This window comes from Pangasianodon hypophthalmus, chromosome 22 (assembly GCF_027358585.1).
Source record: "Pangasianodon hypophthalmus isolate fPanHyp1 chromosome 22, fPanHyp1.pri, whole genome shotgun sequence".
In the NCBI taxonomy this organism is placed as follows: Eukaryota; Metazoa; Chordata; class Actinopteri; order Siluriformes; family Pangasiidae; genus Pangasianodon; species Pangasianodon hypophthalmus.
This window is the reverse complement of record NC_069731.1, coordinates 2,929,115-2,954,294: the sequence shown is the minus strand read 5'-3', so window position 1 is coordinate 2,954,294 and position 25,180 is coordinate 2,929,115. Positions and strand designations below refer to the sequence as shown.

General features: G+C 38.4%; 1 protein-coding gene across 4 annotated transcripts in view; it reads left to right on the top strand.

Moving 5' to 3' along the window:
* csmd3a (CUB and Sushi multiple domains 3a) overlaps positions 1-25,180 on the top strand; it is a 237,373-nt gene that overhangs the window by 154,790 nt on the left and 57,403 nt on the right. For 2 of the 4 annotated variants that reach the window (XM_026924403.3, XM_053228098.1), the window contains exons 43-53: positions 531-708; positions 5,750-5,895; positions 10,133-10,213; positions 12,139-12,252; positions 13,154-13,342; positions 16,216-16,362; positions 16,897-17,085; positions 19,818-20,003; positions 21,274-21,468; positions 23,021-23,194; positions 24,381-24,554. In XM_026924403.3, coding sequence (XP_026780204.3) covers positions 531-708; positions 5,750-5,895; positions 10,133-10,213; positions 12,139-12,252; positions 13,154-13,342; positions 16,216-16,362; positions 16,897-17,085; positions 19,818-20,003; positions 21,274-21,468; positions 23,021-23,194; positions 24,381-24,554 — 1,773 coding nt within the window. Of the gene's footprint in view, positions 1-530; positions 709-5,749; positions 5,896-10,132; positions 10,214-12,138; positions 12,253-13,153; positions 13,343-16,215; positions 16,375-16,896; positions 17,086-19,817; positions 20,004-21,273; positions 21,469-23,020; positions 23,195-24,380; positions 24,555-25,180 lie in introns of all 4 variants that reach the window. The other 2 variants (XM_053228099.1, XM_053228097.1) reach the window with 1 other exon arrangement.

Here is a 25,180-nt window from a genome sequence, read left to right as displayed (position 1 = left end):
TTGCTAACTGGAATTTTGTGTGACGGGCGCTAGTTTGCACTTTTTATTTCTCATTACGTTGCAACGGTGGAGAAAATCTACACACAGATACACTAAACTTACAATGTTCTCTAGCATACAGTTCATGCCTGATCTGATTCCTTGCCATGTGATTGTTAGGAAGGCGTGAAACCCAGCAGTTAGCTTGGTCATGCTGATGCCGGGACCCCATGACTAGCTGACATTTTGGACTTGAACAGTGGTTATTTTTCTGTGTAGGCGCTGCATGGCGAAACAAAGGCTCTTGAGAGTTGCAGTTTCTTCTCTGCATGCTTTGTGTTAGTGCGTCCCACACTACAGTATTTACTGTGAGCTCTGACCTTTAAAAAAAAAACAAGGCTGAAACTCCAGAGTGCGCTTTCTTTAACACGCAGCAGGGCCGTGAACATGGAGTTAAAAGACAAGAGCGCTGTTTACAAGGCTATAGGAAAGGAAAAGTCCTTGGTGTAAGTGGCATTTTTGTGATCTTTTGTTCTCTGCTGCTTTCTCAGCACTTTGTGGTGGAAATCTCACTGCTTTGGAGGGCACCATCTACTCTCCAGGTCACCCGGATGATTACCCCAACCTGAAGGACTGCACGTGGACCATCAGGGTCCCACCAGGCAACGGCATCTACATCAACTTCACCATTCTGAACACCGAACCCATCTACGACTACATCACTGTGTGGTAAGAAATTGGCAAATTTTTATGTTATGAAACATCCACAAAACAAAATAGTTCCTATTCATACGTACATTATAGATCTGGAGGAACAATATTTTTATAATTGCAATCGTCTTAAAATCATAGACACTTTTACATCTTTATTTAGACAGTTCTACAGTTATTCCCCAAACTCATCTTCATATTCATATTTATCGACTACACACTTACCATCAGGCAATTAACATCTTGTTGCCTGAGGACGATTGCGCAATTTTCCAGCTGACTGCAATCTTCCATCTCCAGTCCTGTCATCAAATTGGCCAGATGCACTTCCACTAAAATCAGACTTAGCAGCCACATCATCTTCATTCCAAAAGAGGCCGACATCATTAAAGGGTCTTGACTCAACGAAAATAACCACCACTACCATAGATCCTCTCCTCTCCTCTTTAAAGGAGAAGCATGGTCTACTTTTTAAACGGATTAAACCATCACTTTAAGACTGATATCTTTCAATCGATAGCTTGTATTGAAAACAAGACATTTGCTGCATATGAGGATAATAATATCTGACCATGTGTTACCATTCCAAAATATTGGAAGTTAACTACATAACATAGTTATTCTGCCTACCTAGGGGAGGCCACTGAACTTGTTCATGTACCTTGTATCTTGTTCATGGACCCAGATTGTGATGACTTGTGCTTTGTGACATGGTGCATTATCATGCTGGAAGTAACCATTATAAGATGGTCATAAATGGCTTGATGTGGTCAGCAGCAATACTCAGATGTACCACGCTGTGGCATTCAAACGATGCTTGATTGGTATTAAGTGGCTCAGTGTGTGCTACGAAAACTTTCCCCACACCATTATAACCCTACCACCAGCCTGAACTGTTGACATAGGGCAGGTTGGGTCCATGGAGGCATGCTGTTCAAATCTGACCCAACCATCAGCAGAAATCAAGATTCATGTTTTCTGTCAATGTTTTCTGGTTTCCCTGTAATTTGAGTTTTTTTTATGCCTCTGCCACTAGGTGCACTTTATTGGGAAAACGTGTAACGTGTTCTACACGTCCATGCAATTATCTAATCAGCCAATAGTGTGGCAGCAGTGCGGTGTGTAAAATCATGCAGACATGGGCCAGCAGCTTTGGGTAATGTTCACATCAACCATCACAATGGGAAAATAATGTGATCTCAGTGATTTTGACCGTGGCATGATTATTGGTGCCAGATGGGCTGGTTTGAGTATTTATATAACTGCTGATCTCCTGGGATTTTCACACACAACAGTGTCTAGAGTTTACTCAGAATAGTGCAATAAAGAAAAACCATCCAGTGAGCAGCAGTTCTGTGGGTGGAAACGCCTTGTTGATGAGAGAGGTCAACAGAGAATGTCTGGTTCGAGCTGTCAGAAAGTCTACAGTAACTCAGATAAACACTCTGTACAATTGTGGTGAGCAGAAAAGCATCTCAGAATGCACACCAGGTTGAACCTTGAGGTGGATGGGCTACAACAGCGAAAGACCATGAGGGTTCCACTTCTGACAGCGAAGAACAGAAAGCTGAGGCTGCAGTGGGAACAGGCTAACCAAAACTGGACAGCTGTAGCCTGGTCTGAGGAATCTCGATTTCTCCGGTCAGAATTTGGTGCCAACAGCATGAATCCATGGACACAACCTGCCTTGTGTCAACAGTTCAGGCTGGTGGAGGTGGTGTAATGGTGTGGGGAATGTAATGGTGTGGCACACTTTGGGCCTGTTAATATGTACATCGCTTCCTGACCACAATTTACCCATCTTCTAATGGCTACTTTCAGCATGATAATCACCATGTCACAAGGCAAAAGTCATCTCAGTGAGTTCACTGTGTTCTTCAGTGAACTGAATCCAGTAGAACACCTTTGGGACGTGTTAGAAGGGGAGATTTGTAGCATGAAAGTGCACCTGAAAACTCTGAAGGAATTGCGTGATGTTAGCATGGACCAGAATCTCAAAGGAATGTTTCCAACATCTTGTGGAATCTATGCCACAAAAAATTGAGGCTGTGAAATTGAGGCCCTACCCAGTACGGTATAGTGTTCCTTATAAAGTGCTCAGTGAGTGTATTTGAAGTATATTTTAAGGGTATTTCAGGAATACAAATTAGTAACAATAGGGACTAGACTTGTTGGCAGCAGAGGCATCCCAGCTGACGCCATTGGCATCGACTTCTACCTGTTTTTTTCTTGATCTAGCTCTAAGAGAAATAAAAAAGAGAGGCTGGTGCGAGAGTGACTGGAGTGAGGATGAGGGTAGTACCAATAACTGCACTTCAGCACACCACCCTGTTGTTGATTATTTTCCTATACCAGCACAACACAGGGTGTTTTAGTCTTTACATCCAATAGAATGATCCTTACAGGGCCTCTCTTTTTAAGTAACCTCCACAAATCTCCTCCAAACATCTAAGGTATGCCTGTCAGCGAGTGAAATAAATGATCTGACAAATAATTGCAGTTCTTACGATGTGGTACGTGGAAATTGATTAATGCAGCCATTAAAATCAGAGGTCCTAAAGATCAGTCATCCATCACTGCAGGAGTTTATTGTATCACCAGCAAGAGATGAAATCAACTGTACTTTGGGGAAACCAGGAGAAATTTCATCCAGTGCCTACGTACTGTCAGAATGAAGATTTTTTTTTTTTCTTTCCAGTGGCGAGACGCTTCAAGAGCAATGGATATAACATTAATGACATCTCTGCTAGTTGTTGCCATGGCAGCAGTGAAGTGAAGAAACTTAACCTGTAAGAGCTCACGTATACTCTCTGAGCTTAGAAACCCACGAAATAAATGTTATGCTTTAAACGTGTACTAATTAAGTTTTTTGCTTATTTGTGCAACACAAGCTGATATCTGGAATGTGCTCTGCTGAATATACATATTTATGCTAAAGGGCAAACAATATAGAGGTGATTCCATGAGTTTGAAGCCAGTTAGTCCCTGTAATACTTTATGTAATACAAAAATCAATTTTTTTTCTCTATTTCACTATTAAATGGATTGAAAGTAACAGGGTTGGGTTTTTTGCATAGAATTAGCAAATACAGAGAATGTGGTTAACTATTAAGAACTTTCCAATAATTGGCTTTAAATTCATTTTTTAAATTAATAATTTACTTTAAATCTATTTTTTGGGTAATAGTTTTATATGTTCAAAGTGACCTCTGTGAATATCCCGATATTGTTGATAACTACTACTGTTCTGGCACCATTTTACATCGTGTTGTTTTCCTTCTAGTCGTAGTGTATAAGAAAATACACAAGGCTTATTATTTTGCATTGCTTTCCATAAAAGCCTGTTATTTTCCATATTTTCTGCAATTTTCAATAAATGCTCACAGCTGAATCGAAGACAGATCAAAAGTGGGCCCCTGTTGGGCACTTAGCTGTCAGAGACCAAGTGCTTTAGGCGCCACTTGTTTTTTTACATTATGTTAAAGAACAGAAATTACATTTTAAGATTCAGACTAATTTGGGGGTATTTACAGACTGATTCAGGGGTATTGACAGACTAATCCGGGGGTATTTACAGGTTATGTCCTTTCTGTTTTTCCTTCACTAGCAATTATTTTTTGTTCTCGAAGCTTCAAAGCTTATTGTCGCACTGTTTTTTTTCTTTTTGTCAAACAGAATAATAGTCACACATACACACGCATCCTGAATGGTACTGAGGAGTGAATTTTTTCACTGTTGCATTTTCACTAATGCGTCGGCGTCTAATGCGAGGCAGATGTTCGCAGTGTAGCACATTAGTGCGCCTGCAAATTGAATTAAATGGATTCTTATGTGGCATGTGCTGCGTTCACATGGCAACATTTCAAACCCTTCATTTTTGATCACTTTGGCTTTGGCTGGAAGGGATGAGAAGCCTGTAAAGCCAAGCATCAGGTGGGAGAAAGAGAGCAGAGAAGGCATGTCTTTGGGCTCATATTTGGAAATGATATCTATTGACAAGAATATGGGCATGTTGTTATGTCCAGTCTTCAAGTAGGAAGAAGGAGGTCAATGTGCTTCTGCAAACGTTAATGCATATTTGATGAACTTAAAAAATAAATAAATAAATAAAATAGTAGTTTTAGGAGCAGACGTTTGGACCCTCTTCCAGTTTTAAAGTCTCAAAACTTAATTAACATGTTAGACCTTAAGTGACTCATTAGGACTAATTACTCAGGTCATTAGGAATAACAGATCCAGAGCATAGTCAATTCTCTTTGCTAACACTCAACAACCATGCAGGAAGGTTTATCTGACACAGGAGCGGTGGTGCACCGTTGTACTTCGCAGCATTGCTTGCACAAATATGATCTGCATGGAAGAGTCATCAGCAGGAAACCTTACCTGCGACCTTATCACAAAAGTGTACATCTGATGTATGCAGAGCAACTTCTAGATAAGCCAGACATTTCGTACACAACTGCTGTGGACTGATTCCCGAGACATGCAAAAATTTAAGTAAAAAATTAAGTAATAAGCACGATCCATTATTGTGGGGGGTGTGGTGGCTTAGTGGTTAGCACTGTTGCACCTCCGGGGTTGGGGGTTCGACTCAGCTAAAAAGTCAGCTAAAAAAGTGTCACAACCTATTTATGTCAACAAGAATCTGTCACTTTATTCAGGTGGTATGTCCACTTCACAAATTTGATGAGTCTTATATAAATATTTTGGTTTATAAATATGTAGGTTTATGTCAGTTGTCATGAACGCCTTATGCAGGAGTTATAAACCCCAACTTTAAGTAGAATGTATAAGAATAGGTTGCAGATAAAATGGTGTTTTATATATAGATGTCATGCATCAAAACAGAACAAAATAACAGAAAATGAAATTTTTTTGACAAATGTTGTGTGATTAAAAAAAAATTCAAGCAGTTTCCCTTGTCAGTAATTTAGTACACGCACCACCTCTGCAGTGTGTTAGACATTTATTAGCTCCATCTTAGAAAGTCGTCGTGATATTTCTAAGCACAGATATGTTGCTTGTTATTTTGTAACAGCATGAATTTTTCATGCCATAGGGACGGCCTGGACCAGACCTCACCTCAGCTCGGTCAGTTCAGTGGCAGCTCGGTACAGGAAGCCGTCTCCAGCACCTCCAACCACATCCTCCTCAAGTTCCACAGCGACTTCAGCACCAGCGGATTCTTCGTTCTGCATTATCACTGTGAGCGCCGTTTCCTTCTTCTGGCCTCATATTTTCAGCGTTATCATCTCCTCCTGACCCGACACCTACACAACGAGTTGTGTTATAGATTCCATGAAATAGCAGCTGTTCTTGGAAATTATTTGTCTGTTTTAATGCTGCTTCCGTGTGATAATGCTAGTTTCGTGCTTTTGCTGTTTGTGTTTACACCATTTACAGACATGTGGCAGGTTTTTTTTCACTGGAAAATTGCTATAGTTAAGGCAGCCGTCATGGTGACAGTCACTGCAGCTGCATCCAACAATCAGACGTTAAATATATTACACAAATATTTCACAGGTGGATGTGCAAAATACACTACACGACCAAAAGTTTGTGCACCCCTGACCATCACACCCGTATGTACATCTTCCCCCAAACTGTTGCCACAAAGTTGGAAGCACACAACTGTACAGGATGTCATTGTATGTTGTAGCTTTAAAATTTCCCTTCACTGGAACTAAGAGCCCTGACCTCAACCCCACTGAACACTGTTGGGATGAACTGGAACTGGAGCCTCCTTAATCAGCATCAGTGTCTGATCTCACTAATGCTCCTGTAGCTGAATGAACACAAATCCCCACAGCCACGCTCCAAAATCTAGTATAAAGCCTTCCCAGAAGAGTGGAGGGAATAAGAATAAACATAAGGGGGAATAAACATATGGCTGTGATGGTTAGGTGTCCACAAACTTTTGGCCATATAGTATAAACTAATTTGCTAACAAATTATTGTATACTTTTAATGATCTATCTATCTATCTATCTATCTATCTATCTATCTATCTATCTATCTAATAAATGTTAAAGGTGATTTATAATCAGTTGTCCAGTACACCATATGCCAATACCATAGCGCTGTTGGATTCCTGATTCTGATTGGTCAGAAGATGTTGATTGATTTTCAATAACAGCAGCTCTGACAGTAGTGCAGCTACAAATCACAGGTTTATATTACCTTCTAATACATTTATTCGTTTCTATAGTAACAACTTATATATGGATGTGTATGCAGAATGCTCCACATGAACTGATTTTAATTATTGATATGTTTTTTGTAAGTTTTCAGTGAGGTGAAAAGTCTATTTAATATTTATGGAAGGAGTCACCAGTGCCATCGGTTTTGTAACAGTCAGAGGTAAAGCTGGAAGTTTTCCGACATCTTCAGTACAGAGGAGTTTATGCTTTACAGTTTTTTTTGGGAAGCTGCATTTTTGTGTCTTATTAACTTCCAGAGCAAGGAAAAAAGAGAGGCTGGTGAAAGGACTTTTTGTAGCTGCTGTAACGTAAGTGAGAACAGGAAATTGTTTCACAGGCATTCTACAACATTAAATGTAACTATAAACAGATAAAAAGTTCCACATGTTGTTCATTAATAAATTAGAAATTGTAATCATTCGAAAATTGCTGTGGTATAAGAAGAATCACTTCAGAAAGTGCTGTCTTTGGAAAACAAACAGGATGATTGCGGTAATTCCACGTAGTTGATTTTTTTCCTATAACAGCACAACACAGAGTGTTTTATTCCTCACGAAACCTAAGGGCCACAGAAGAAATCCTAATAAACTAGAGCTAAAGCTTTATACGTGTCAAAACAAACTGGTAGCTGTTTTTAAAAAAGCAGAAAAGCACTCATGGGCTTAGCGAAGTTGCACAGTAGTGAAGAATCGAAGAACATTTGAGAACTCAGCACTAATGTAGTATACAAATTATTTGCTTTTATGAGTCTGTACAGGAATCTGAAAACATATAACAGTGATTTGTTCTCTTCATCTCATTTTCACGAGGAGACGGAAAGCAGCTCATAAAACTCGCAGGACCGAAAGCACCTTCTAAACCTCTCGAGATCGCACAGACAGATTCGGAGACCATGCTGAAAGAGGCAATTACTCGCTCACATGCCAATATTCTCATCAAATAAGCACTTGAATGGCAGATTTCATCCCGAATCCATAAGCGGCGAGAGGATGGAGGAGAGGAGCGTTACGAGCGTCCGTGGAAAAAGAAAAAATAAAGTTTAGGAGCGAAGAAACAGGAACGTAGCTCTGGGACTGCCACCATTTTCATTTTATTATCTTTTAAATTCGTAATGAGCTTTGCATTGCGAGCTCGTTATTGCAGTTCCCTCCGTGCTATAATGTTTTATGTGCAAAGTTTGAACGCATCAGCACAATCAGCGCTAATGTCAGTGATATTGTCCTCTCTCTTTTCTCCCTGTGGGAAAACACGAGCTGGTGTTAACCTGAGGAATGAAGAACGTCAAGATCGACTTTTTTTTTTACTCGTAGAAGCTTCCTGGAGTTGTAAAGAAATTAAAAAAAACAAAAAACAAAGATCACAAAATGTAAAATCCTGTGATGTTATGTAGAATTTAAAGCTTTCAACAAAGTCCGAACTCTTAAAGAGGTCTTTCGGTGAGGTAACAGTGTGGCGTAAGCATTTCTATCACCTCTAATAACAAGCAGAGTTACGCTTACAACACCAAAGTTGATTATTTTCCTATTCCAGCACATCCTGAAGTGTTTTATTCCTCTCATACAACAGCAATTTGCCAACTAGTATAATTTCTTTAATTAAAGAATGACACATCCTACTTTGGTACTTTTTTATCCATTTCTAGTTACATTTAATGTTGTGGAATGTCCCTGAAACAAGTTCCTGCTCTCACTTATGTCATAGCTGACAAAAACAGTCGTTCCTTCACCAGCCTCTCTTTTTTTCCTCTCTTGAAGTTAATAAGACAAAAAAAAAAAACCACAGAAACTAAGAAACTAGAAAGAGTAAAACTGAAATTGTAGTTTTTGAAATTGAAGCTTTACAAAGCACTGACACTGGAGACTCCTTCCAAAATCTTAAATACACACCTCCAATACATGATCCATTTATTTTCCATCTGAGTTTTTTTCTAAACATGATTCATGTCATTTGTATATGATTCATTTTTTTTCACATGCTTTTTCAAGATGCGTTTTTCTTCCACACATGAAATTTTTTTAAATATATGATTCATATAATTTTATACCTGATTCATTTATTGTCACATGTGCTTTTTTCTAGATGATTCATGTATTTTCACATGATTCCTGATTTTTATACGATTCATTTCTTGTTTCTTGTAAATTTACATGTGATTTATTTTCACGTTTTTTTTTTTTTTTTTTTACACTTGAGTCATGTTTGTTAACATGAATTTTTTTCCACATAATTTACTTATTTTTTGTGTGATATTGTTTCTCCAGTGAATCATTTATTTGGACATGTGATTTTTACACATTAATTATTTATTTTTTTATGTTTTTTACACATGATTCATTTATATTCCATGCGATATTTTCCACTGAATCATTTATTTTCGTGTGCTTTTTACATGTAATTCATTTATTTTCCATTTGATTTATTTCTATTTCTTTGACGTGATTTTTACATGATTCATTTTCACATATTCACGTTTACATATGATTAATTCATTTTCTTTGTGGATTTTTACACGAGTCTTTTATTTGCAGATGGGATTTTTACTCATTATTCATTTATTTTTTTGTGTTATTTTGCACATGATTATTTTCCATGTGATTTTTCTTTCCAATGAATCGTTTCTTTTTCAAGTTTATTTGTTTCCACATGATTGATTTAATTTTTCACATGTAGATCAGGTGGTTTGATTTTGAGATTATGTGAATAATGTTTCAGTAAGTTCATATATTAATCACATAATGTGAAATCATGTCATTTTTCCATAACGGTTTCTTCCACCCAGACTAAAAAGGGTTTTTTTTCTGTCATTTTCTGTAAACCGAAAAAAAAAAAAAAACAACAGAACCAACTGTCCACTTACTTTTGGTTTGCATAAATGTGTGAAAATATCTGTAGAAACCATATAGATAGAAATCCTCTGACTTTACAGCTGATTAAAATGCATTCTGCATATTAAACTCATAATTATGAGTTTTCACAAAGCCACCAGAAGTGGGGACGACCCCCGCCTGCCCTCTCTCAGATTTCCACCCTCACGCCGTCTGGCAGAAGAATCAGGAGTGTGTCGCAATGTGCCGCTACACCTCCATATGCTGCTGCCCACTGGTTCATGATCTGTCTTGTGTAGCGAGTGTATTGTGGTGCATTTGTTGGTTTTTTTGGAACTGTGTTTTCGTGCACTGGTCTTGGACTTGTCTCACATTTCAGTCTCTCACTTCCTGTCTGTCACTTTCTGTCATTTTTAGCGTACCAGCTCCGTGTGTGTCAGCCTCCCGCACCCGTCGCAAACGCCGAGATCCTCACTGACAACGACGAGCTTGAAATCGGTAAATCAAAAACACACACTGGCTGTTCGTGGTGTAACAGGATCAGGATATGTATCAGTATCTGTATCTGATACACGTCACTGTGACGTCAGCCATGCTTTTTTTTATTGCGTCCCCATGCAAACATTTAGTCTCAACCACATGCCCAGTGATTCTTTCTGTTCAAAAAAAAAACTAAATAGTGCACCTCTTATTCGTACCTGTATTTGTATTATCTGTTCATTCCAGATAATGTATTTATATATGGTCATACATCTCTACCGGCAGATTCTTGCTAATCCGAATAAATTAATTCCAACTGCAGATCCGCATGAACAATATATGAAGTACAGTACTGTGCAAAAGGTTTCGCCACCATAAGGTTTGGGGGGATGGACGGGTTGTTCGGGGTTCTGCAATTTTTCTGTGACACCAGAAAAAGAGCCAATTTTAGCCTTCAAAACATTCATTTTTCATAAATAAAGTAAATGTTATGGAAAGAAATGTTTGAATGCCTTTCAAGAAAGTAACATTTTAAGTAGATGAAAACATAATGAAGGCGGTCATGAATATCCACTTGCTTTTTTTTTGTTTTTTGTTACTGTTACTGCTCCTTATAGTCCGTTTCGATATGTAGAAAAGTCTCATTTTATTATTTTTGAAATCATCTTTGCTCTGTAGGATTTTTGCACAGTACTGTATATGTATGCTAAACTGGACACTTTGTAGACAATCTTCATTTATGTATATGCGTTATATAATCCAATCCAATCCAATCTAGAGTTATGCACATGAGGTTTAGAGTCAATGTTACCATCACAACTATGAGCACACGAGTCTTCTCAGCTCACTCAACCATTTAATCATGCTGCCTGTGATTTAAATGAATTCTGTCACAAAAAAACCTCATGCTAGTGTGATTTAAACATCGCTGTCATATTAACATGGACGACTTGGATTGCTGTAACGGAGCTCAGTGGATTGGTTGCACTACACTCCTCGCTTCTATAAGTAAGGAATAAAATAATAATCACCATGTTAGTTCTTGTTATCACTTATGATATAGCACCTATACCAACCTCTATTTTCTCTCAATAAAGACAACTTCGTCGCCATAACAACTAAGACTCTGAGTCCAGTCAGTATTTTTAATTATTTATGTCACAATATTACCTTATCTAAGTGTGTTTATTGAATGGACAGTGAGAAGAGATGAGTGTGTGTGCAAGTGTGCTCAGGTTCGTGATAATAACAAAATGCACACATTATCCACCTTCTTCTAATGTTACCAGCTGCCTGGGAATAACTGCACAATAAACATAGCTTTTATTATTTCTTAGTTTTTTTTCCCTACGTGTATCTTTTTCCTCCTTGCTGAATTTCTGATGAATATTAAACCCTGCTCCTACTTTACTCAGGTTAGCTCGTTAATTTGACCTCCATACAAACTCAAAATGAATTTCAATAGATGAAAATCAGTAACTTACATGGCCGTTTTATTACACCAGGAGCACATCGTGATGCAAACACACACACACACACACACAGACTGTTTCCTGTAGTGAAAGTAATTAGTCAGAAAGGTTTACGTGACTACTTTTCCTCGATTTAAAGGATTACACACTTTGTTTGACTAGGAATTTATTTCAGATTGTTTATCAGTTTATTCGTCAGTTTATTCCGATGAGGTGTGTACTTGAACTGTTTATGTTTCCAACTGAGCTCTCAGATGGATTATTAACAGATTATTAAACTGTGTGTAAACATAGCTACTGGCATTTATTTCCATTATTCATGTGTAAGCAAACCCTCACTGCAAATGTTTCCTTTGTCCACTTGATTTGTCATCATTACTGTCATGCTTGTAAGCAGATGAATCTTGCTAATATCCTTGTGTGTGTGTGTGTGTGTGTGTGTGTGTGTGTGCGTGTGTGTGTGCTCAACAGGAGATATCATCAGGTACCGGTGCCTTCCAGGCTTCACGTTGGTGGGCAGTGAGATTTTGACTTGCCGTCTGGGTGAGAGGTTGCAGATGGATGGCACTCCTCCAGTTTGCCAAGGTGAGCTTGGCAGTGACGCCTCATTTGTTTCTCACGCCGTTTTCTCATTAACATCCTGTCCCGCGTGCTTGGTCAGCATTCTTCAGCCTCTTTAGTTCCACATGTGACGGGTTTATGATCCTTAGAACTGCCATTAGGCTTTAATTAGAAGTTTTATCTGTAATAAAAAAGAGCTTATTCTGGAACCGACATTGTGTGTTTTCTTAACTCTTGTGTCCACGCAATGGATTTCCCATCGATCCGGGTATTGTGAAATTGTGTTCAGACTGTTTTCTTCCATTTTTTTACCTTTTAACTTTCAGATCAAAATGTCAAAATCTTGGTCATTCAAAAGAAAATACAGTTTTGACAATACTTCAAAGTTTAGTGAAAATATAGAGGAGCAAACCTTCACTTAATGGCTGCCCATACACCCAACCAAGGGTGCCAATATTTTAATCTTTAGTGAAAATACAGAGAAATTCCAGAAGATGCAAACCTAACCAGAGGATGTTTAAAAAAAATGTCTGTCTGAATGTCTTTCTTTCGAATGGATTTCTACAGTATTTATGATCTCTATTATATTAAAGGGTTAAACAGGGATCAAGCAAAGTGAATAGAAAAACATTTGGGATTTTCCCCAATTAGAAGATGGCAAGTATTATTTGGATGAAATTTCTGTTTAAAATTATTCAGGATGACTGTTTGACTGTTTAATCACAATTTTTAGCTCTGCCCACATGTCCAGGATTAGCTGATATGCTAATCAAATTGGCTTGCTTGCCAGTGGAAATAGCAACAACATGGAGGATTGTTGTTCATTTGCAAAGCTAAACTGCGCCAAACCATCCAGTGGAAAAGCGCTACACGTCTGATGATAGTCCCTTTTGACCTTAAGGATTAAAATGTGCTTTCTTTCCAGTGCGATGCCCTGACAACGAGGTGCTGTTTGACTCCACGGGCGTGATCCTGAGTCCAGGCTTCCCTGAAAACTACCCCAACCAGCAGATGTGCTCGTGGATGATCAGTGTGGAGAAGGGCTACAACATCACCCTGCACTTCGAGCTCTTCCAAACCGAGAAGGAGTTCGACATCCTGGAGATCTTTGATGGTAAACATAGACATATAGACACGTTGGTTAAGTAATCAGCAAAACACTTGGAGTAGTGATGTTAATGGAAAATAATCAATAAGGGAGTTCCTTTTACCACCTCAAAATGTATTCTTCCTCTTATACAACAGCAGTCTTTCAATTATTACAATTTTTATTTATTCAAGAACGTCATACTTTTTATCTATTTATAGTTACATTTAGAGTTGTACAACATCCACTAAACAAATTAGCTCCTGTTATCACTTATAAACAGTCGTTCCCTCACCTGCCTTTCTTTTTTCTCTCTCTCTCGAAGTTAATAAGACACAAAATGCAGCTTGTCATGTTACCAAGAAACCGCGAAGAGGTTGCATCTGAAAACTTAAAGCTACAGCTATACCTCTGTCTGTTACAAAGCACTGACACTGGAGACTCCTTCCAAAACTATTAAATAAACATCTCCTTAGTTCCTGTCATCGGCCATGTGTGCACGTTACTATAGAAACGATAACGTATTAGAATGAGCATATTAATAGGAGCCAGCACTACTTTCAGAACCGTGCAGTTCTAGAAACTTAACCTTCTGACCAATCGGAATCCAGAATTCAACACGGCAGTATAAAGGAGAATAATTCAATGCATAATATCCGGAACATACACACGTCTTTAAAATAATCATTCATTGCATCATGCCTCATTAACAGTTGATTGTGATCATTTTTACTGATGCATGATTAATAATTTGTGATAAATAAAATAATAAAAGAAACATCCCTTGCTCATTTCCATATCCCATGCTTAGAATAGTAAGACAAGACACACTGGATGCCGGATTGCTGATTGGAATTTATTATCACTATATTTATTATTCGGAGCCGCATTTAAAATGTCATTAGACAGTAATTACTTAAGTGCGCACTATTAGCAAATTACCCCATTACTCATCATTGATTAGTAGGTCATTAAATGCCCATGGCATTCACAAAGCCCCAGTGGACCGGCAAGCGAGAGGACTTGTGCGTTTTAGTCATTCTAAGACTTCGGGATTTACACACATACTTTAGAACAGGGTACAGTTCTGACGCATTCATCATTGTCAACTTTTAGCGTTATGTTTTACAGCTGTTTGGCATGGACAGTGCCGCTCTCACTCGGTAACGCCTCGGTTGCTTTTGAACAGAGGTGTGTTGCATCAGGATGTTATGACAGACGCTTCACGAGAGACAAAGCTTCTTCCTCACGCTGTCTCGAATCACTGCAGATTGTTTATGCTCATAGGTTTGCTCGTACTTGAGTCACTTTAAAGGACTACTATGATCATAAGACAGGGAGATTAGCTTCATGCATTCTTGATCTCGGTGATGATTGGGTGCCAGTCATTGTTTCAAAATTCTATGAATAGAAATCAGGTTTTGGTCTGTTAGAATCACACAAAAGAGAGGCAGCTGATTGTACTAGCTTTCACATCAGAGCTGGCCATGCTTATCTATTTTTGGGCGAAGTATTTTTTTGTCTGCTCGAAGGGCCATTTTGGGAGTTATGTCAGTATTTTGCGAGGAAAGTTACACGTATTCAGAGTCAGGTTAAGCACCTGCTAAAGTCAATTTTCTGTGTGTGCTATTCAGATTATTAAAATTACCTGTGTGTAGTTTACACCTCTGAGATTACCGAGATTTTTTTCAAGTAGAAGGGTCCAAGATTGAGTTTTTCAGTAGTGTCTGGACTGCTACCTTTAAACTCAAGCACCTGTTGTTAAACCTGAAGAAAGAAATTGTGTTTTTTTCTTTGTTGTCAATTGTAATATGATGTAGCATAGAGACCATTTAAAAATGAAAAATTAAAAAAGACTAACATGATGATAGCAAGCATTGAAATAAACATCTCAGAGTCTAGTACAGGAGTAGTATATTGCATGAATAGTCCACAGTAAACACAGCAAATTCCTTTTTACAATATGGCTTTTAGAATAGCACTTGATCCAGCATAACTTCTGAATAGCACTTGTAGCTATTTCTGACGTCTGTATACAGATGTACACAGTTTCTGTATTAAATCCTCACTAAGTGTGCATAACTCAGCCCGAATATATCTATTTTAGTCCTTTACTATCTCAAGTGAAGTTTATTACATGAACAAGAAGACTCATTTAACACACTTAACATTATATCATTTATCATCACATAACGTTGAAATAAGTCAATTATACATGACAGTTGATGTAACGTCACTACATAGAAATTAATAGCTGCCTCGTGAGCAGTGTAGCTAATTAGCAAGCTGAAACGACTCATTCAATTAGCTCCACTGTTTTTGCTTCCATCAGTGAGTTTTAAAAAGTTGCAAGTGGCCACTTGTTTATTGTAGGTCACTTGTTCTCAGAGTGAGCGACATCTACGGAAACAAAATCTGTACTTACATATTAAATAACTGAAAAAACATATAAATATATAAACCTTTTAGACAGAGCTCTGAGTTGGCCAAAAAATTTCCCACATAACCTGTGCAGATTTTAGAGAAAATTACTCAAATTAGGAATGTAATTCATCCATCAGAACAAATTTTTGGTACAAGCAGGATGTTGCGCTAATGCTTCAGTCACCGATGGGAAGGCTGTAATGTTGCAGAAAATGACAAACATATTAATTCTAAAAAAAAAAAAAAAAAAAATACCTGCACAATTAAAATAAAAGCAGGGAATTGCAGCTCAAAAAATAATTAAAATGAAATATTTAATAAAAAATTAATTATAAACAAACAAACAAATAAATAAATAAATAATTATAATGAGTAATAAATACTCATTAAATGTCAAATTATATGATTAAAACTAGAGAAAAGCTGAAGTAAAAATCTATTTTTTTACACATTTTTCTATGTGTTTGTTCACTCAGGACCCAACATCTACAGCCCGAGCATGGCGGTGTTGAGCGGCGAGCTGGCCGTGCCCTTCAGCCTGAGCACCACGGGCCACCAGCTCCTCCTGCGCTGGTCCTCTGACCACGGCACCAACCGCAAGGGCTTCCGCATCACGTACGTGGGTGAGTATCAAAGTATGTATCCCCCCCGATTGGTAATTCTTTCTCAGTCGCATGCGTGTCTCACGTTGCACGTGTGCATCTGTCTGTCCTGGCCACGTGTCCCCCATCTGTATTGTCTGTAAGCCCATGACGTCTTTCCATTTGTTAAGTGTTTTGTGCTTGTGTATGTTTTAGACTTTAGCATACTGAGATAAATGATAATATCACATACACTTTCACACAGTTAATATTATACTATAAATATAAAGAATACAATGCTAAATACTATCCATAAGAGCGTGTGTGTGCGTGTGCGCGTGTGTGTGAGTGTGTTTATATGCATACATACAGTGTGTATAGTAGAGTCTGTCTTTATTTCATTCATTATGACAAACAAGTGCAGTTTTGTATAAATTATATTTATGAAAGATTACATCACAAATTACTTTTGAATCCATTTTGGTTCATTTCTATGCCAAAATCCATTTTGGTTCATTTCTACGCCACACCGTAGCACTTCCTGTATATTTCACATATCCGTGCGTTTATCTGTAGCGATGTACTGCAGCACCCCAGACTCTCCGCAGCACGGCTTCGTGGTCAGCCAGACTGGCGGCCATGTTAACAGCGTCGTGCGCTGGGCCTGTGACCGAGGATACAGGCTGATTGGGAAAAGCATGGCCATGTGCAAGAAGACCGAATTCGGCTATCTGACCTGGGACTCTTCCGTGCCAGCATGCCAAGGTATAGCATCGAATTTAGCAACTCAGCTAGCCTTAGCAGAACTAGAATATTGCTAGCATTATTAAAAAATAATCTGATAAGTACAAATTTTGCAAGGACAAAACTAAAATCTTATTCATAGCAATGTGACATTGAATCTGTTGAGTTTAAGAGAAATTCCTTTATTATCAAGTAGCAAAAATGTTCAAATAGTGTGTTGTGATAATATGATCTTTTAAAAAATTCAGTAAATTCTTGGCCAACCATTTTTGTTTCAAGATCAAAATAATATTATATTACAAAACGTTTTTTAAACTTGCCATACATCTTCAGCTTGTTTCTTGTTCCTTCATGTTTCTTTTAAACTCCTTCAAATGTATTTTTTTTAACCCAGAAGCCAGCAGCAATATTTACTCAGTGAAAGTTATGCGTATTCAGAGTTGGGTTACGCACCCGCTTACGTTTGATTTTCTGGCTTCCCCTTTCAGATTATTAAAATCACTTGTGTGGAGATCACTCCTCCAAGATTGCCAGATTTTTCTTGAGCAGAAGCATCAGAGATGAGGTTTTTCAATCGAGTTTATAGAATAGTAATGTGTTCGCAGGACATAGGCCATTTTATCATGCATTTAATTTGCTATTTTCATTTTCGCTCTCCTGTAAAGAAAACATGCCCAGGGTATAAAGGACAATCTGATCCTGAAACTGAATACTGAACCTTGTTCGAGCTGAATATGATGCAGGAAAAATGGACTTAAGTTCAAGGTCAGAATCGTGTACCTCTCATGTAGCTCTCTGAATAGTGTTAATGTGTAGTTACATCTGAGGTCTGAATACAGCCCTGGGGAGGGGGGGTGAAAACTTTTGCAGTCTATGTAACGCTATGTACAGACAATCTGGTGTGGTCTTCATGTTTAACAACTTCTAAATTTGTTAAACATGAAGACGACACCAGATTGTCTGTAATGTGACGTGACACATTGCCTTTTTTTTTTTTTGTTCCTCTCAAACCGGATACCATTGGAGGGGTTTTATTGGTCGACTCATCAGCACAGGAACAGGCGATGTCAAGTGGCAACAGCAGGCATCAGTTTCGCCTTTGTTCTTTCTAATTAATACTGTTAAACAACAAAGGGCTCCTCACTCTGTATGTGCTGTTATTAGCATGCTACGTGAGATCCATTGTTGCTTTGATTTATTTCATTAGATTTTAGTGCTCAATAATTGCACATCTCATTATGTCTCATAGGCTTATTGATGTCCGCTTTGAACAAGCTCCAGCTCCGGTTTGGCTTTCCGGGACTTAATTAAACAATATCTGCCATGTTGGCTAATCAGAGCCTTGTTTCGATCAAGCGGTTTTTTTTTACGACTTCATTCAAAGGTGAAGTGGGGCAGGGGCGGGGTTTACCTGAATTAATAGCTTAGTGCGTTAAACAGTCAAAGGTTCAGTATCAGGCTTTCCTCTCAGATTTAAACGAGTAGTTGCTAGGAAATGTTTCACTGTGGTGCAGCTCAATCAATGGCATTGACCTGCAGACAGAAGAAGTGGCATTTCTTTGACCCGGTTGTGGATAATTGGCCACAGCGAGTCCATGTGTATTTGATGTTACGTGATCTGCCATGCATCAATGCCATTTTTCAGATGCTGATATCAATACTTGAGCTAGATGCTTAATTATGCATATGCGTGAAGAGCTTTTAAAAAAAAAAACTCCATCTTGTGAATATTTAAAGTAAAAATCTGAACAACAGACATTATTATAGCTCTGCAGCCATATAGTTACAATTTCTCTCTGACTAATTTTGTGATATTTACAATATTCACCATATTTCACACTGAAATTCCTGTTCTAGGAAATTTTATGCCCACAATACACTCGAAAATCCCACTGAATGTCATTTGAGGGAAATATTAAACATATAAAAAAATATATTAAATTCTTATAAATATGAATAATCGTATGATGATTAAATAAATAATCGTATGATGATTCCCGCAGAAGCTGCAATATGTATATATATATATATATATATATATATATATATATATATATATATATATATATATGTATAAACAGGCTTTGATTATTGTTGTTTCGTTTCTATAGTAACACCTCATTCCTGGTGGCTCATATGGCGTACACTTCACATAATCTAAACCTAATAAAAATGGAACGAGGGGAAAAAAGTGTTGTTATTTAACAAGGAAAAATATAAGTGTTGATATGTAAGGAGATGTTTATTAAACATTTATGGAAGGAGTCTCCAGTGTCAAGAGAGAGAAAAAAGAAAGGCTGGTGAGGGAACAACTGCTTATAGCTGCTATAATGTAAGTGAGAAAAGGAGCTTATTTCGTGGACGTCCCACAACCTGGATGTAGCTATAAATGGATAAAAACTATATGTTGTGTTGTTGTGTTAATAATAAAAAGAGTCATTGTTGGTAAATTGCTGTGGTATAAAAGGAATAAAAGACTTCTTGACATGCTGTTATTGGAAAGTAAAAGATTTTAGGGTGGTAACAGTAACTCCACTTCATCACACCACCCCGCTATTTTTTTTCTTTACTTGATATTGTGTAATATTTATGACGTTGTCCTTTAAATGCTGTGTACTGTGCTTTTACTACAGCACCAACTCGACCCCAATTAGAGAAAGAAGTACCTGATCCAGTCTTTGCCAAAACAGTCTCATGTGATTACAGTCTTGTGTACTGAGATAAGAATTAATTACGTCCTGGTTTTCCCCCAGCTGTGTCTTGCGGCATGCCAACAGCTCCCGTGAACGGAGGTGTACTGGCGCCTGATTACTCAGCAGGCACACGGGCTATGTACTTCTGCAACGAAGGTTTCCGTCTCTCCTCTAAAGAGGTGACAAGCACAGTGTGCCAGGCTGATGGGACTTGGAGCAACCACAACAAGATCCCACGCTGCACTGGTGAGACATGATGAAGCCGCACGTCTCCTCATGTCCACGGCTTCATCAGTACAGTTGGCATTCCTGGTTTAAACAGTAATTAGTCCTGTCGAGACGAGAGACGCCTTTAACTGTATTTACTTGACTTGTATGCGTTTTGACGGGACATCTGCATAGGGAGCGATTAGTCTTCATTAAGCTTCATTAGGTTTCGTGTTACTTAAAAGTTGAGGATGTAGAACTTTGGATTTTTGAGTTCATCCATGTCAGTTTAGTTTAAATGTTTGTGGTTCACTGGAAAAGTAATATCTTGTCAAGTGAAAAAACAACTTGAGCATAACTGAATTTATCTAATATTCCTCAGTATGATATTATTATAAAACAAATATAAGAATATAAAGCCTGTTTCTATGGACTTGCTTTGCTCTACGCTGCAGTGGATTGGCATCCCTTTCCTGAGATAGGAAATCCACTGTATTCAAGATAAGACAAGTCAACTAGTCTTTTCCAAGGAAACTGATTCAGGACATTATCACTGCATTAGTGCAGATAAATATAAACAACAGCAAAGAATGTGTCAAATCACACTGCAGTTAACAGCCACACAGGCTACAGATTACATCTCAAGCTTCAAGCTGTTAATGAGGGAAATAAATAAATGAAATAATTGATTGTGAAACTGAGAAAGCATGGAAGCTTTTGTCCATCATCATAGCCCTCCTTGCACACTCATTCTTTTGCATTCTTTGCAGTCTAAAAGTCAAACAGGAATGAATTTAATTATGTTCAGTGTTGTTAAACGGCTGTGTGTGTGCATTATTACACAAGCATTATGCTTATATTATAAAAGTGGCATAAAGTCACCAGAAAAGACAGTTAAGTGCAATCAGTAAGTGCAATACTGTGTAAAAATTTGTAACACTTTCTATGTAGGCCAGACCAATAAATACACTCATAAGCTTTTATAATGTAGGAACATGATTATTCGTTATAATACACTATGAATAGTGAGTATTTGTGATAGTGCTAGATGTTAATTCATAAAACATGAGAAATGTTGCTATAAAGTGCGGTGTTTTCTGTAAGAAATGATAACAGATTATACTGTGTGTAATGGCTTATAAATGAAGTATAAAGTTTATTATGAATGTGTTTATAATTCATTACAGATATGGTCTTTATAGAAAGCGTTTCTGAAAATTCATCGATTGTGACGGCTCTAGTCTGTGGTGGTTTTTTAATATAGTAAGATTATTTAATATATGAGCTAAAGAACCATTTTATCCCACAGTCATGGTGTGCCCTAGTATCGGCTCCTTCACGCTGGACCACGGAAAGTGGAAGATCGTTAACGGATCTCGCTACGAATACGGAACCAAGATCGCCTTCAGCTGTAACCCCGGTTACTACCGCCTTGGCCCCGCCCACATCCACTGTACATCTAATGGGACGTGGAGCTGGAGGAATGAAAGGCCGCGCTGCAAGAGTGAGTTTAGACCTGATCTCGTTACTTAATGTGCCATGACTGTGGTTAACATGCCCTATATATAAAAATGTAATAGCCTTTAACTGTTTATTGCAGGTTGTCTGTCAGCGTTGTTTTTATGGTCTGACAAAGCAGAGAGCAGGATTAGAGGCTCTGATGCTGAATGTACAGGATGGGGGGGGGGGGGGTGTTGGGGGTGGTCGTGTAGGACGATATTGGAAATGTCCAATAATCAGTGCTAAACCTTGATTTTGGAAACAGATCCGAGAACAGAGAACTGGCATAGTTGCATAATTTGAAACATATTTTCCCCCAATATTACATTTTTCATCCATGGATAAAACCTGTCCTACAAATAAGAAAACTAACAGCAGCTTATGAAAAATATTCCAAATTATGAGACTAGTGATTGGTATAGGCTACAGACAAATTAGAAAAAGCAGCAGAGAGCTTATGATTGCGCCCGAGAAAGAAAAACAAGATCAATACTCATTACATTTATTTATGATGCATTTATTTATGAGGCATTTCATTTTTGCAAAATTAAAATTCAATTAAAATTGAACTGTTTTATTTGTATCTTGTTGATAACTAAAATACAAGAAAAAAATAAACAGTTTTTTGTACTTTATCAGCTCCTTCGTCTCTTCGCAGGCGATCATGGCGCACATGGGGCGATGACGTGACCTCTTAAAACACGTCTAGACGTCTTTATTCATGTGTAGCTTTCAAAATCTGTAGTCAGTGAGGAATAGGTTACTATGACAACATCCTTTCTTTTACAAAACGATATTTTGTTCGAATTATTTTTAGATATCATTCAGCCTAAGTGTAGGCCACCTACAGTACATGGTCCAGAAGCTTCTGAACTGAACTCTCCATCGTGTGATAGCATCAGCCATGTCCTTATCGTAGGCAGGGAAGCAGTCAGTGACGGCTTTTACCTCCTTCGATAAAGTCGCCGCGCTTTGCTTGCATTTGCGCTAGAAAGTCAAAGCCATTTGTCAGCGTTGTCAGTCCAGCGTTGTGGGAAAAATCAATCATCTATCATATGTAAAGACAGAATGACCGTGAGAGGCACACTGGCAGATGTAGGTGAGACCTTCCCAAGGGAAAGTCAAAAATTTCCAGGCGTCTTATCACTCGTCTGGCTCAGAGGGCGAGAAAATCTGTACCTTTTTTTTTTCAGGGGAAAGTGGCTTGGCTGTAGAGCTTTGGCTCTGACTATAAGATTAACAAAGCTCGTATGTTGATGTCAAGTCTGCATGTCGTGTTTATATCTGTACTCCTCACTTCGGAAAGCGCTTTGATCTGTGATGTGATACAGTGTGTATGAGCAGGACTTGCTTGCTTTTACCCAAAGCAATAAATCCGAGACATTATCAAGATTAGTCAGCTCTTCTTGTGTGCTCTCTCTGTTTTGAGGGGGCAAAGAGAAGAGATGAATAAAAAAAACCCAGACCATTAAATTGGGTGTAAATTACAGCTGTACCTTTGACATTGTGGTACTTGCCAGCTCATTCCTCTGCTTCTATATTGCCTCTTACTGCAGTTATTTCTTGCGGGATGCTGCCCACTCCTCCTAATGGGAAGAAAATTGGAACTCAGACGACCTTCGGTGCGACGGCCATTTTCACCTGTGACGTGGGTTACATTCTGGTCGGCTCGACAGTACGCGAGTGTCTGGCGTCTGGGCTGTGGAGCGGCTCTGAGACTCGCTGCCTGGGTACCGAAACCATACAAGACACTTTTCTTCTTTTTTTTTTTGTAGATTTTACCCAAAATCGAGTAGGTCAAAGTATGAGTAGTATGATTTCATTCTTTCAACTAATTAGCTTTAGTTTAGTGTTTGATTGCAGCGTTTGCATTTTTGGTGAGGGTTTTTTTTCTAACTTTAGCTTTCTTTAACACGGCCATAATTAAATTATAATTGCCTCAAGGTGTATTTAAGTTATTAAACATGTCTGCAAAAAATGTTTTAGACTCAGACTCAGACTGGCTGAAGCAACTTTGCGTGAAACTTTTTTCTCAGTGTTATATAAAATAATATCTCCGTAGTGTAAGAGGGTTGGAAAAAACATCTCATCACTCCAGACTCCAAGGATATAGCTGCATATGAATATCTTATTTGGAATGAACTGAAATCCCACAGGATGCAAGAAAAAGTCACACAAGCAGGAAGTTTTTACTTTCATTTAGGTGCGAAAGCTCATGGGACAAACAATGAACCTCATGGGACAAGCAAAGCCTCACTTACATCATCCTCTTGAGTAACTGCCTGGTCAGGATCACGGTTAAAATTAGGCTACAACTTTGTTTATATTTTGGGAAACAGAACCAAGTACATTTGTTAGAAAATATGTGTATATGTGAGATGACAGTGGCTCAGCAGAGTGTTTGAGCTCTCCTGGTGAGGGGAGCGAACGTATCATCAGTCACTAGGTCCCACAAGCTGCTCCACTCCGGATCCAACCCACACACACACACACGCACACACACACACACACACACACACACATATTCCCAATCCTCATGCTGTCTCTGAGCTGAGCCATAATTTTACATTATGCTTTCCATCATGAGATCCATCAAGGCAGAGTCTCAGCTCTCCCCAAACACCTGCCTTATGCAGAACAGATGCCACAATGCCTTTACACAGCAACACCATCTTGCACCATTTTGTATGCGGCACCTCGACACAACTTTAGCAATCGCTCATTTCCATCACACACTTCTGCATGGTGCAAAGCAGCGTTCACATCAGGAAGTGTCAGAGAATAATTATACCACTTCACTGTTGAATTCTCTAGTCTGTTCGTTCAGAAGGACAGTCGTTCCAGAGTGTTTTATTCCTCGCCATAAATTTGCACCAAAATTTCACTGTAATCCAGGTTGTGTTTTTCACTCTTCAGCTGGCCATTGTGGAGAACCAGAGCGGATTGTGAATGGTCAGGTGATCGGCGAGAACTTTGGCTACAGGGACACGGTGGTGTATCAGTGCAACCCAGGCTTCAGACTCATCGGTTCTTCTGTACGAATCTGCCAGCAGGACCACAGCTGGTCAGGACAACTGCCATCCTGTGTGTGTGAGTGTTCAGCGTCCTTTGGGTGTCCACTGGCATGTCCAGATTTTGATCCATGGAGTGATGCTAAAAATGGTTGGACTCAGATTCTCTAATGAACATTTAAAACATTATTTCTTTTAAATCTCATTTATTATTGATATAAAAATTGGTATACATTTGTATTAGAGAGTTATTAGGTGTATTAGATGGTTAATAGGTGTATTAGGGGGTTATTATGTGTATTAGATGGTTAATAGTTGTATTAGGGGGTTATTAGTTGTATTAGATGGTGAATAGGTGTATTAGATGGTTAATAGGTGTATTAGGGGGTTATTAGGTGTATTAGATGGTGAATAGGTGTATTAGGGGGTTAATAGGTGTATTAGGGGGTTATTAGGTGTATTAGGGGGTTAATAGGTGTATTAGGGGGTTATTAGGTGTATTAGATGGTTAATAGGTGTATTAGATGGTGAATAGGTGTATTAGATGGTGAATAGGTGTATTAGGGGGTTAATAGGTGTATTAGGGGGTTATTAGGTGTATTAGGGGGTTAATAGGTGTATTAGGGGGTTATTAGGTGTATTAGATGGTTAATAGGTGTATTGGGGGTTAATAGATGTATTAGGGGGTTATTAGGTGTATTAGAT